The sequence below is a fragment of the Hydra vulgaris genome, chromosome 07, assembly GCF_038396675.1.
Source record: "Hydra vulgaris chromosome 07, alternate assembly HydraT2T_AEP".
NCBI classification, from domain to species: Eukaryota; Metazoa; Cnidaria; class Hydrozoa; order Anthoathecata; family Hydridae; genus Hydra; species Hydra vulgaris.
In genome coordinates this window covers 32682091-32695000 of record NC_088926.1, presented here as the reverse complement: position 1 = coordinate 32695000, position 12910 = coordinate 32682091, and the positions used below count along the sequence as shown (strand labels likewise).

At 26.7% G+C, this 12910-nt stretch overlaps 1 protein-coding gene across 1 annotated transcript in view; it reads right to left on the bottom strand.

The window, feature by feature from the left end:
- LOC136082702 (inactive pancreatic lipase-related protein 1-like) overlaps nucleotides 1-12505 on the bottom strand; it is a 16823-nt gene extending 4318 nt beyond the window's left edge. Inside the window, exons 1-5 of the mRNA XM_065802122.1 lie at nucleotides 12355-12505; nucleotides 8209-8364; nucleotides 5580-5803; nucleotides 5434-5452; nucleotides 4687-4956 (exon numbers count right to left, since the gene is read on the bottom strand). Coding sequence (XP_065658194.1) covers nucleotides 4687-4956; nucleotides 5434-5452; nucleotides 5580-5803; nucleotides 8209-8364; nucleotides 12355-12505 — 820 coding nt within the window. The remainder of the gene's footprint in view (nucleotides 1-4686; nucleotides 4957-5433; nucleotides 5453-5579; nucleotides 5804-8208; nucleotides 8365-12354) is intronic.
- Between the last annotated feature and the right edge of the window lie 405 nt (nucleotides 12506-12910).

The following is a 12910-nucleotide window of genomic DNA, read 5'->3' as shown; positions in this document are numbered from 1 at the left end:
TTGTGTGTATTGTAAGGACCCTGTGTTAAATCCTAACCTAATGGAGGTGTGGTGTAGTTATAAGAGTTCTAACTACTTGAGGTCTGTAGTTTGAAGCCAGCTCTGGCCATACATACGCCCTAGTTAAATAACTAAAAAAACAAAGCCATCAAATTGATCCATTATTCCCAGTTTACTAAATCTTGTAATTTATCTCAGAAGTTAGGCACTAGAAAATTTTTTAAAACTTTCAACAGTTAACAAAGGCATTATTATTCCATCACTAAGTAATTAACACTCTATCATTTTTTCATAGAACTTAACTTATTACCTTACCCAAGGATAAGACAGAACTAATTGCAAAAAACTTTTCTTGTAATTTGAATCTTGACTTATATGACCATACCCTTCCTGCCAATACAGTTAAACAGTATAACCCATTGTTAGACATTCAAATTACTCCAGCTTCCGACGCTAAAGCCATATCTCAATCAAACTCCTACATGGCTTTTCAATTAAACTCTCTAATATGTCATAAGGTAATATCAAAATAAAAAAACTTGTCACTTAATAAATTCATTATTGTTATTAAAACTATTAAATTAAGTGATAACTATCAACAGTAACAAAAAATATATTGTCAAAACATTAAACATTAGAAGAAATTTAACACCTGTTCATCATTGTTATGGGCTTGCAATAAAGCATGTTTAACACTTTTAACATTAAAAAAATGATTAAAATTAAGAAATCATGTTAAAAGTAACAAAAAACTATCCTTCACATAAAAAAAAACAAAATAAAAGAAATCAATCAATGTACAATTTTTCATTACCATAATTTTTAAGTTGGTTTTTTAGGTAAAATACGATTGGTTTCTTAATTCTTTTCCTGCTAGTTCAGTTACACATCAGAAAATTTAAATTAAAAAAAGTAATTTTCATCTTTATACAGTAGATAAAAAAAAAAGATTTATTTTAGGTGGTCATGTAGCAATACTAAATATGGCAAAGCAATCAAGAAACCAGTCTCCAAATGTTATGCCTTTAATTGAAAAAGATTTTTCCAGTGCAACTTTTGAAAAAATCATTTGAAAATATTAAGCACTAGTCTTAAAAGAATAGGTGTATTCCCCGTAAAACCTCATAGTATTGCTGCGCATCAATGGTTATCAAATCACAAGTATTAAAAACTCCACAAATTACAAGTCTTGACAAAAGTAATTGCGAATAACAGAAGAAATAAAGGAAAGATTAGCTGTTAACATTTACAACCAAGCCTTGATCAAGAAATATGCTGCTAGATCTTTCAAAGCCCCTGTATAAAAAAAAAAGTTCAATAAGTGCTCAAACTAATGGAAGCAAACGGATATTTGTTGTTCCACACACTTAAAAGAGAAAATTATTTTCTGAAATAACATGAAACAGCCAACAATGTATGAAATGTAAATAAATCTACTAGATAATGCTTGGCTAAAAAGATAATGAACCTATAGGTAGAAACCAACATGAAGACAAAGCATGATTTTATGAAACCTTAAAGAAGTGTGTGTTTTTTTTTAAAACTAAATATCCTTAAGATGCTACTAGTTTGCTAAATATTAAGTTTTTCTAAGTTAAGACCAAAATGGTGTATAACTGTTGAAACAACTTAGACTCACTCTGTTTGTGTATGTATCTGCCAGAGATGTGGCTAGGCTTTAGTAGAACCATTTGCAAATTTAGAAAGTCTTTTTTGCAAATTTAAGGTGGTGTTTTTGGTGGAAGTGTACTTACAAAGATCTGGTGACAAAAGTTGTATGTGATTAATAGATGTTCTAACTGTCCAAGTATTGTTTTTTTATTCCCTAAAACACATTTAACTAATAACTACAATGATGAGATGGTATCATTCAATCAGTGGCACACAAAAGGCTGCACAGTATTGATTAGTCAGACAACAACAATTAAAGTGTAAAGAGAAATGTCATTCAAGGCAATAAGCAAGTTAAAAGCTTATTCCAACATTATGATATGTCAACCAAGATACCTAAGGCAACAACAAAATTTGGCTAAAGGATGCTCGAGCGATTTTGCAAAATACTACATGTTTGTAATTCACAATGAAATCTAAAGTTACCATTGGATTAAAAGTAAATGTACATTGCACCCTATTGCCCTCTATTTATGAAAGATCAACGACTAGCTTAAAGAAAAGTCATACTACCTCATGTCAGTAGACAATGATCGTGACACTTTTTTTTGTATACATTCAAGAAATAAATATTTAACTATTTTAAAAAAAAAAAATCCCAAAGTTTTAAATATTATTTATTTTTCAGTATTTTCCACAGTAAAAAAACATTAACAAAAAAGATTATTTTTGTATTTATGCAGAATGGATATTTTTTGATACAAGTCATGGTAAGGCACATGTAATGACTTATCCAGAAGGGTCTGACTTGCTAAAAGTAAAATAGTCATATTTTATGAACCTGTTGCAGTTTTTCCATGAAAATATCAGCTTTCAGAAAACTTGATTTGCTGATTTTATTAGGCTCTTTGTACAAAACTAGCAAAATCTAGGTACCTTGGTATTTAGGTATCTGTCTTGAACTAATCTGTCTTATATAAAAGCTTCTCAAACTAAACTTTAATAAATATATTTAACTTAAGTTTTTAATTTTTTTACTGATTAAACTTTATTTTCCTTAAATTTAATATTTAGGAAAATTTCAATTCAATATTCCGAAAAACTACCTTTTTAATTGCTCATAAGCGCTACTTGCGCTTATAAGCAACCTTGAAGCTTGATTGGTTTTATTTTTAAAAATGTACAAGGAGCTTACTACAACAAACAGTAATGAAAACAAACAAAATACAAGCTGAAACAAGCAACAAAATACAAGCTAAAACAAACAGTAATGAAAACAAACATAAGAGCTGAATATGTTAGAAAGATTAAATAACAAATAATAGGAAATAATCAACATATTACAAATGATCGTCAGTTTGTCTGCATCGCTCCACCTGTATTAGGTGGTCAGATTGTAGAACAAAGAATGCAATACTTACAAATATTGTTACTACACCAAAAACTACATTAATGATAGGTGATTCTCGTTGTGCTGTACAACATACAACTACATATTTTGAAACAGTATTAAATACGGAAAGTTTTAAATATTAAAACTGTTGTTAAACTTAAATGGCGGTGATTTTTTATGATATTTTACATTTATATTTAAATCTCATACTTTAGGATTTAAAATAAATGTAAATGTAAATAAAACATAAGTATATAAATTACTTATGTCTTATTTATTATTTATCTGAATTCCCAATTGAACTTAAAAAATAACAGTTCCAATTGACACTTAATGAGATTTTTCCACATCTTTACTGCCACATGGCCAAATGCTTTTGAAAAGTTTAACTTGGCTAGCCTTAAATTACCGAGCCAATCCAGCCTTAAATTAACAAAGAGAGCATCCATGAAGCATGTATTCAGTAAAGTCACTGATTTAGGATCCCCTCCCCTTCCTCTTTATATGCAAGTGTATGCTTAAAATGACTCCCTCCCTCCTCTCTATTACAAAATCAACCCCATTCCCAACAATAAATTTTTCAATACATTAAAAAAAAAATTTAGGTCAAAATAAAAAAAGCTTTTTTCTGAGTATTTTATTATAAACCTTTATTAATTACAACTTTTATGTTCTCAATTATATCTTGTAGTTCAAGTTCAGATTTTGTACAATGCAAGGTATTTGCCTTAATGTTTGTCTTGAGTTTTATTTTTTAAAAGCTACTCACCTCTTTTTAATGTTATTCGCCTTTTTTTAAGTTTATTTGCCTAGACCAAGGGTGCCACAGCGGTCTCTAATAAATTTTATTAATAAAATCGTCAATTATTCTTTTGCTTGAATAAAGTACCAAACTTTTTTTCTGGCCATAATTTGTTCCTAAAATGTTAGAATTCTTCATAAAAGTTTATTGCTATGACATAGTGTTATTTTAAAAAATAAAATTTTTATTTTATTCCCGAAATAACATCTTAAAAATAAAAAAAGTTAGTAATAAAAAAGAAGAACTTTATCTACTAAAATTAAATATTCTATTGTGGCTAATTCAATGTTTACTTTTCATTTGTAGTTAAGTTTGCTTTGGTTTAAGTCTATTAATTTTTTTTTAAATACTGGCACAGGCACTTTGAGGCAATTTAAGTTTAAGTCTGTTAATTATTTTTTTAATACTCATACAGGTACTTTGAGGCAACTTATGATTATATAGAACTTATGGTTGTTAGGAAAAATAAATTTTGAGGTTTTAGGTGTTAATAGTTAGTATTATTATTTGTATATTATTAAGAATGATTTAAATTAAAAAAAAAAAAAAACTAAATGAGTAGCAGTCATTCTGAGAACAAAGAATTTTCTATTTAATCATGTTGCTCTCCTAAAAAGTTGCTACTGCTTTTTGAAGTCAGGGAATATTTATTTTCTTATTAGATTTTAAAATTCATTTAATAATTAGAAACATATTTATTCTTGATCAAAGTAAAGCATTTAGATTTTTTCCTTATTGAAGTAATTTTATGAATAATAATATACATTTATTGGGAACAAATATTTAAATTTTAAAAATTTAAAACACTGGGATTACTATAAAAAAAGTTAAAGCCATTAGATATTTAGATTTAAATATTTAAATCTAAATATCTAAATACTATTGATTAAGGTTGAGACAAAGTTAAGAGTATCACAAAATGGATATGCATCTCTTGTTTCTAAGTAATATCTAATGTGTTGTGCTTTTGGCTTTCTTGCTTGATAACCTATCACTGAACATCCTTCAGATGGACATAAACATTTGCCAGCTTTAAAATCTTCATAGGAGTTACATGGGTAACCTTTGTAAAAACAACTTTGAGATGAGATAGATTCCATAAAATAGCGAATTGAACGATAATGGCTGCATATCAAATATTGTTTTAAACCTAAAATACATATAAGATAACTTATAAAACATTTATTACAAAAAAAAATTATTATTACTTGTTTATATAAACGTTAACAAGTATATGTTGATATCTTCCTGGTATTTACCTATTTTTAATCCAAATAGTATATATAAATATTTAATAACAAGTTTGTACAAATGTTTCAAAAAATTTATAAATCAGTTCCTACACATTTGAAAAAATTTATTCATTTTCTAATAGCAATTATAATTTTAACAGAAGCCATTTTTAATGACTTCTGTTAAAATTGGCAAAGATAAATAATGCATGTCAGATTACATAATGAAATGTTGAAAAAAAGAAAATATTATCATTTTAATGAGGTTTTTTTTTTAAGCTTAGATTTGAAAACTTTCTACTAACTTTGAGAACTTCAATGTTTTAAATTATCATAAAGTTCTTTCAATCATTTATAAAAAAAAACTGGAAAGTGGGAAAACTGTAGTAGCGCACAAAGCCAGTCGTCCAAACCCTAAAAAATATATTTAATGGTTCATGAAAACCAGTGCAAATGGGCTGAACCCCAACAACGATATACATGCAGTTTATATGCTTTAGAAACTGACATTTTATAATGCTATATATATTCTAAATATTACATGTTGAGGCTGCATTAACGTCTTTTGAAATTTTTCATATCCTTTTTGGAAGTATCCTCCATTAGGATAACAGTCGAGATGACCCATTTGTTGGTCTGCTCCAAAACCCAATACAATTATTGTGTTTGCGTCACTATGAATGACATCAACAAGCTCTGCATCAGTTGGGTCGATTCTAGTATCTGGGTGCTGGTACTCAAACAATAGATCTGCTGGATCAAGCGCTATTAAAAAAATAAGAAGAATAACAAGTATTTTTAAAAACTATTATAATAACTTTTTTCAAATTCTTAAAAACTTCTTTAGTTTTTTAAAAAATAAAGCTGCAAATTTGTTAAAACAAATAAGAAATTAAAAAAAAAACAATTTAACTTAAATGTTTACAACAACTATATTGATCAAGAATAGTTGTATTTGTCAACAATAATTATATTGGTCAGCACATATTTTAGTGTTCAAAATATAAAACCTGTTTTTAGGTAGTTTTAGGACGCTTAAAAAGAAAATTGCATTCCTTTTTCTTTATAAGCAAGTTTTTTTTGCTATTCAATATTCCTTAAAATTGCAAAAAAAAGTTTACAACTTTTATATATAGTTATTCTTAGATATACATTTAACTTCCATTAATTTTGGACAATTAAATCCATTGGAGTAGCCTACTAAAAGTATTAGAAGACAATGTTTGCCATAAAACTTGGTCAGTTCCAATTTCAGTCAATTTGTATAAAAATTAAGAAACCATGAGAGAGTAAAAAAGAGTCAACTGATGCTTCTTTAACAATTCCAATTTAATCAAAAAGAGTGAAATGAAAAATGTCAAGAAGATGATATGTTAAATGAATCTGTATAACTGTCAGCTTCAAAATTTAAGGAAACGCTATTAAGAACGAAACACAAAAATTACCTTTTTTAAAAAAAAAAATTAACTTTGCATTTTCTTATGTTAGAAGACTTCTTTAAAATAAGAAAATTAAAAAATAAAATCTAAAATAGCAGTATCTATTTTTCAACAATTACAAACAATGTTTAAAATGCGTTCTTTGACACCAAAGCTAATGATAACTATACCTAATGCCAATATTGAGCCATACAGTTTGGTGTGTTACCATAGATTTCATATAGATTATTGTTACTCTATAATAATGTCAGCATTATATAAAGAGCATATGAAATTTGTGCAGCAGAAACTAAAATATTGTGGATGATTTGTATATGAATAGATCTCAACATGTTGAAGTTTATTAATAGCCAACAATCTAGATATCCAAATATACATATGTCATTATATGGGATAGTCAAACAAAGCATCAACATTAGATAAAGTAAAATTAGTAACTAAGGCAATTATCAAATAAATTGTCTAATAACATTGTTGTAGGCTGTAACAAATTTTTTTGGCAACCAAAATTCCAACATTTGTGATGACACTTACAAACAAGCCATCAAGTTTTATAAATTTTAAAACTAATATAAGCATCAAGCATTACTTTCTATATAATCATTAAGAATACTTTCCCAAAACCTTGGACCATGTTAATGACAAACAAGGTGAATATTTTTATCAAGGGATTAAAATCATTGGAAAAAAATTATTAAAAACTATTTAAAAAATTTATTATCAAATAGCATTATTATTGCACTTTTTTTTGAAAATTGTGTTTTAAATGATATGGATAAATTTTTTAATACTTGTAATTATATAATTAACTACAATCAGTATTACTAAGTATTTAAAAAGTGTTTTTGCACCACAATCACTTTATTAACTTTTTTATAAGCTATAACAAAATAATGAACATTATATTTAAAAGTTTTCATCAAATAGTGTTTAACAATAGCTTCTTGATCAAGATTTTAATTTATAAACTACAACCAATCACGATAAATAACATTTATTAACATCTGTAAAAAAAAAAAGTAGAAACAGCAATGTCACATCTCAAAAGATTTAAAAAAAAATATCTGTGTGTCAACTTTATCTGTGTGTCAACTTTATTTGTGTACGAGTATTGTTTATAGGTTGATACAAATGCAAAACCCTTGAGATTAATTAACAATAATTTATAATAAATGGTTTTACTAATATTATTGCAATTTAAAAGTAAAAAATATTTCATCTTGGCTTAACAAGACTAAATATATTTAAAATAAAAAGTCTAAAGAATTCCAGTTGCAATATAATAAATTCTAATATTTTATATAATAATTTATTATATTGACTATAAAAAATTATAATTAATAATAATTTTTTATAGTCAAAATTATATTTATAATTTTTCAGTTTTAACACTTATACCATTACAATTAAAGTTAGCGTATATTGAACGTTTGATTTATATAATATGTTTATATAAATCAAACGTATATGAGTCTCAAAAATCAAAACTTAATATTTCCAACTATAGTTATAAACAGAGCTGAATATATTTAAAATAAAAAGTCTAAAAACTTCCAGTAAAATAATAAATTCTAATAGTGATTTTTTATAGTCAAAATTATATTTATAATTTTTCAGTATTAACAATTATGCCGTTACAATTAAAGATAGCATATATTAAACACTCAATTTATATAAACATAACGAGTCTCAAAACTTAATATTACCAACAATAATTAAAAACAAAATAACCTGTAATCCGAGGAACAAGTAATCCTTTTAATCTTAAAAAATGGCCAGCATAGCCAACTAAATGTGTTCCAATAGAAAACCCAATTAAGTGTAATTTTTTCCAATTGATATCAGTGTCATTTTTGATAACTTCAATCATATTGCTAAGTTGGGCACCTAAAAAAAACAAATTTTGTATGTGTGTCAAAATTTTTCTCAATCATCCTTTCCCCTCCTCTGAGAATAAAATGCGTTGGTGCCTTTTCTTATATTCTTTTTTTTCCTACTCCACTTTAACACTGCATACATTGATCGAACAAAAATAAAATAAAATACAGCCTGTAACATTAAAGATGGATATGAAATCAATGCAAAGTTAAACGTGGTTTCACAACAACACCCCAAATTAAGCTCTGATTTCTAAGCATATATTAGGAATTATATATTTTGATATTATAAAATAATCAGTGTATACTATTTAGTTATTATTAAGAATGATAAAATTAATTTATTTTTAATCCTAATATATCATTGCCGCATTCATTTCAAAGGTATTATTTTGAATATATATTTCTTTTTCACAGTAAGATAATAATTTAGGAATATATGTTTAATCAAAATCTCCGGGGAAGAAAGCCAATGATCCTCTACTTCTAATTACTATTTAAATTCTGCTTAGCATCCTTTATGGACGAATCCTTACATCACCATGTAATAAGTTGTCATTAAAAGATGTGTTTTGGAAATAGAAAAGGTTTTGAAAATAGTAAACATGACGTATTTCACATTTATTGCGAGTTCATTTTTATAATTAATAATTTTCTTTATACATAAATCGCATAGCAAAATAAAGTTATAATTACAAAGTGTCAGCAAAAACATTTTAGTTATAGAAGAACTTTGATTGCAAGCGATTAAACGCGTGGCAACGAAGAATACCAATAACTATTTTTTCACTCATAGTTATGTAATCTTATGACTTTGTTTATTCAAAATTTGCTTTTATATTAAAATTCAGGAAAGCGGTAAATCTTGTTTTTTGCTTTTTTAAACTTCTAGTACCAAAATTATTTTTGTTATTTGATTTGCATTTTAATATACGTGTTTACATTTTTACATATTACCATTATAAATACAAACAAGCAGTAAAGTAAAGAAATCTATTTTCCTTGTTCAATAAATTTGTTGTACCAGTTTATTATAATCATAAAACATTTTTTGTATTTAACTTATATTTCAAAGGTTGTTTTTTAAAAAAATTAGTGAATTAATAGTAGATAAGTAAAAAAAGATTTTAGTTGGTGTGATCACCTAATTCAGTTGTTATAAAATACAAAACAAAAAAAGAAAAACAATAATCAAAAGACTTAAAAAGGCACACGCATCCAAACTTGAAAAAAGAAAGTGGCAACCATTTAATTACATTAAGGTTTTAAGTATTTTGGTTGCTACTAGATAAGAGATTATTCCTTGAACTTAAAGTTTAAAGTTAAAAAACATAAAAGAAAAGCAGCACATTTTGGCAATGTCGAATGTAAAATTTCCCCTGTTGGATATTAAATTGCTGTTTCCCACAAAGATAAACAAACTCCCTTAAGTTGATCTTATTCAACTAATACATCTAACCATGATAAATTGGTCAAAGATAGAGTAAGGACCTATTAGCAGTCCCAACACAAAGTATTAAGAGCTTTCAGTTGGATAAAACAGGACGGTATCCCTACTTGGGATCAGGTTGAAGACTAAATTTTATCTGTAAATGAAAACACCTATTTTAAAGTTAATGAATCATTGCAATAAACCGATTTTCTAACTAGTTAAAGTTTTATTGCTAAGATTTTAAAAACACACAAAGAAGAATAATATATTGAAAAATATAAAGATAAACACTAAAAAAATAAATAAACCAGCAAATTTTCATTAAAAAAACACAAATAAATTTTATAAAAAATGGTTTTTTATTTATTTAGTTTTCATAAAAAGAGTCCACTCTGGTACTTTCAACGGTGTGCCATGCTAGACAAGAATAAAATGAGGATAAAAAACTAGGAAAGAATAATTTCAGAATAGAATGTGTTATGATAGAAATAAAGAAACCTTACTAGAAAAGAATTTTTACAAAAGAATATTTTTTGGCAGAAATTTTGAAAAGAAACTTGAAATTCTTTCTAAGAAAGAATATTTTTTAATAGACGTAAACAACTTGCTTGAAAAGAATTTTATTTAATAAATGCGAAAAACTTGCTAGGAAAGAATTTTATTTAATAAATTTAAAAAACTTGCTACGACAGAATTTTATTTCATTATTCCAAAAAAATTTGCCAGGACAGAATTACCATTTATAATAAAAGTGAATCAGGGTTAAGGTTTGGGTAAGGGTTAGGGTTAGGGTAAAATATTTTGAATTTTAAATAAATTTTTCTGATCGAAACAAAAATAATGCGATTATAACTATTTAATATTTATTCAATTAAAAATCATAACTGTAATTACCAAATTGCGCGCAAACTCTTTTTTAAAATTTCTTTGCTAGCACGTTTTTAAAATTTCTTTTCTAAAATTTCTTTGCTAGTACGTTTTTCCAATTTTCTTTGCTAGAAAGAAAATGACTTTTATTTGTGCGATTTCTATCTCAAAATGTCTTTGCTAGCAAGTTTTTCATTTTTCTTTGCCAGAAAGGATATTTGTATTTCTTTCTTTTTTTCTATCCTTCAATTATTCTATCCTAAAAAGTAATCATCTTTTTTTCTATCATAGAAAGAATTTTCATGTTTCTTTCCTAGAAAGGAATTCCTGAATTCTTTTCTAGAACAGGCCACCATTTCAACGCTTATTCAACGTTTAAATTTACCGCGATTTAGTATACAAAAACAAACATTGATTCAACGTTGAAAGCGCGTTGTTTTTGTGACGGCAACGCTTTTTCTACGCTGCGACCGGTTTTCAACGTTGATTCAACGCTGATATGCTTGCAGGGGTTGTTTTAATTTGAAGCACAAATATAAAAAGGTTCAACAAAGTAAATAAAATGATTCAAGCATTTAGGTTTTTTCAAAGTAGAATGAGCTGTATAGCTCTCTTTCTATTTTTGTTCGGAGTGGTTAATTCAATTTTCGTCAAATTTGAAAAGGACTTCTGCTATTGGAGAGCACCAACAAACACTCTGCTGAGGTGACGATCCAAGATTTTTCAATCATTTGAAAAATCCCCATGGATACATCACTGTTCTGCTGAGCTTACAAATGCCAATATGATGAACTAATGTCAATTGAGGCATCAGACTTCTCTAGGAGAGGAAAAATGATTGTTAAGGTTTATCTAATCAATCCACTTTTATTTGAGCTTAAAAGAAAAAGGAAATTTTATGCTTATGAGAGGAGAGGAGGGAAGAGTTTGTAGAGGCTGCAACTGTTACCTTGCTGTGGGGCTAGGATAAACTAAAGATGGGCATATAGTTCAACATGAACAAATTTTAACAATAACTGTAATAATTGCAAAGTTTTATGGCACATTTTTTTAGAGGAGAATGGGGCTTTTGTACCGTTCAGTAGTCCGATATTTATGGAAGCCCTACATTATTTTGAAAATGTTTAGCTTAATTAGAGTTTATCTCATAAGCCAATTTGGCTAATAAGGTAAAGGTTATCACATGGTTATTAGTTATTGTAATTTTTTCAAAAAGACTTCATGATCTATAATTCGATTTATTTCACATCATAATAGACCTGTGTGTATGTGTACATAAGGCACCAGTGTGTGTGTATATATATATATATATATATATATATATATATATATATATATATATATATATATATATATATATATATATATATATATATATATATATATATATATATATGTTTATATATATATATATATATATATATATATATATATTTACATGTATATATATATAAATATACATCTATAAATATGTATACATATAATATATGTAGGGCCAACTGGTGACGTGTGCAAAGCGTGCAAACCACACAGGTGGCAAATTTTAAGATCAAAAGTATATTATTTTTTTTTTCACACACTAAGAAATGTTTTTTAATTGTGCTCACACTTCATTATAAATTTCAAAATTTATGTTTGCTCCGTCGGCTGTCACACTGACAAGTTTGGATTTGTAAGCTGCCGCAGTTAAAGGAATATTACCTGATTTATTAAAGATGCTGTCAATAGCCTTTTTAATGGCATTAGCACCCATACCACCCAAATTGTTCATATCAAGTACAGGTACTACAAAGTAAGCAGGGGTCCCCTCGCATTTAACGCGCACAAGAATCAACTCTTTCTCATCCTTCATTTTTTCTAGCTTTTATCTTTGATAATTTGCTTAACTTTAGTTTAGCGTAAAAAAAAGAAATCTTTAAGAGAAGTAACTTAAACAAACAAAAAATAACAATCTTTATTTGGCGTACTTAAATAAAATCAATGTTAATTAATAATAATAAAAACGTTGTTGACCTGAAATTAATAGATTTTATACAGTAAAAAAGTTAGTAATGCTTTAAAACTTTACTTATAAATAGTAATTAAAATAAATATTTAAAGTTTTTAAAGTAAACAAGGTAAAAAAAAGTACATCAACGTAGAAATGTAAAGAAGAAAGCAAAATTTAAAAAAGAAGGCTGGAAACTAAAAAATGATCGATTAGCTTGGCTTGCTCAAGAAAGAGAACTGAAATTCCTAGCAAGAGCAACTGAATCAG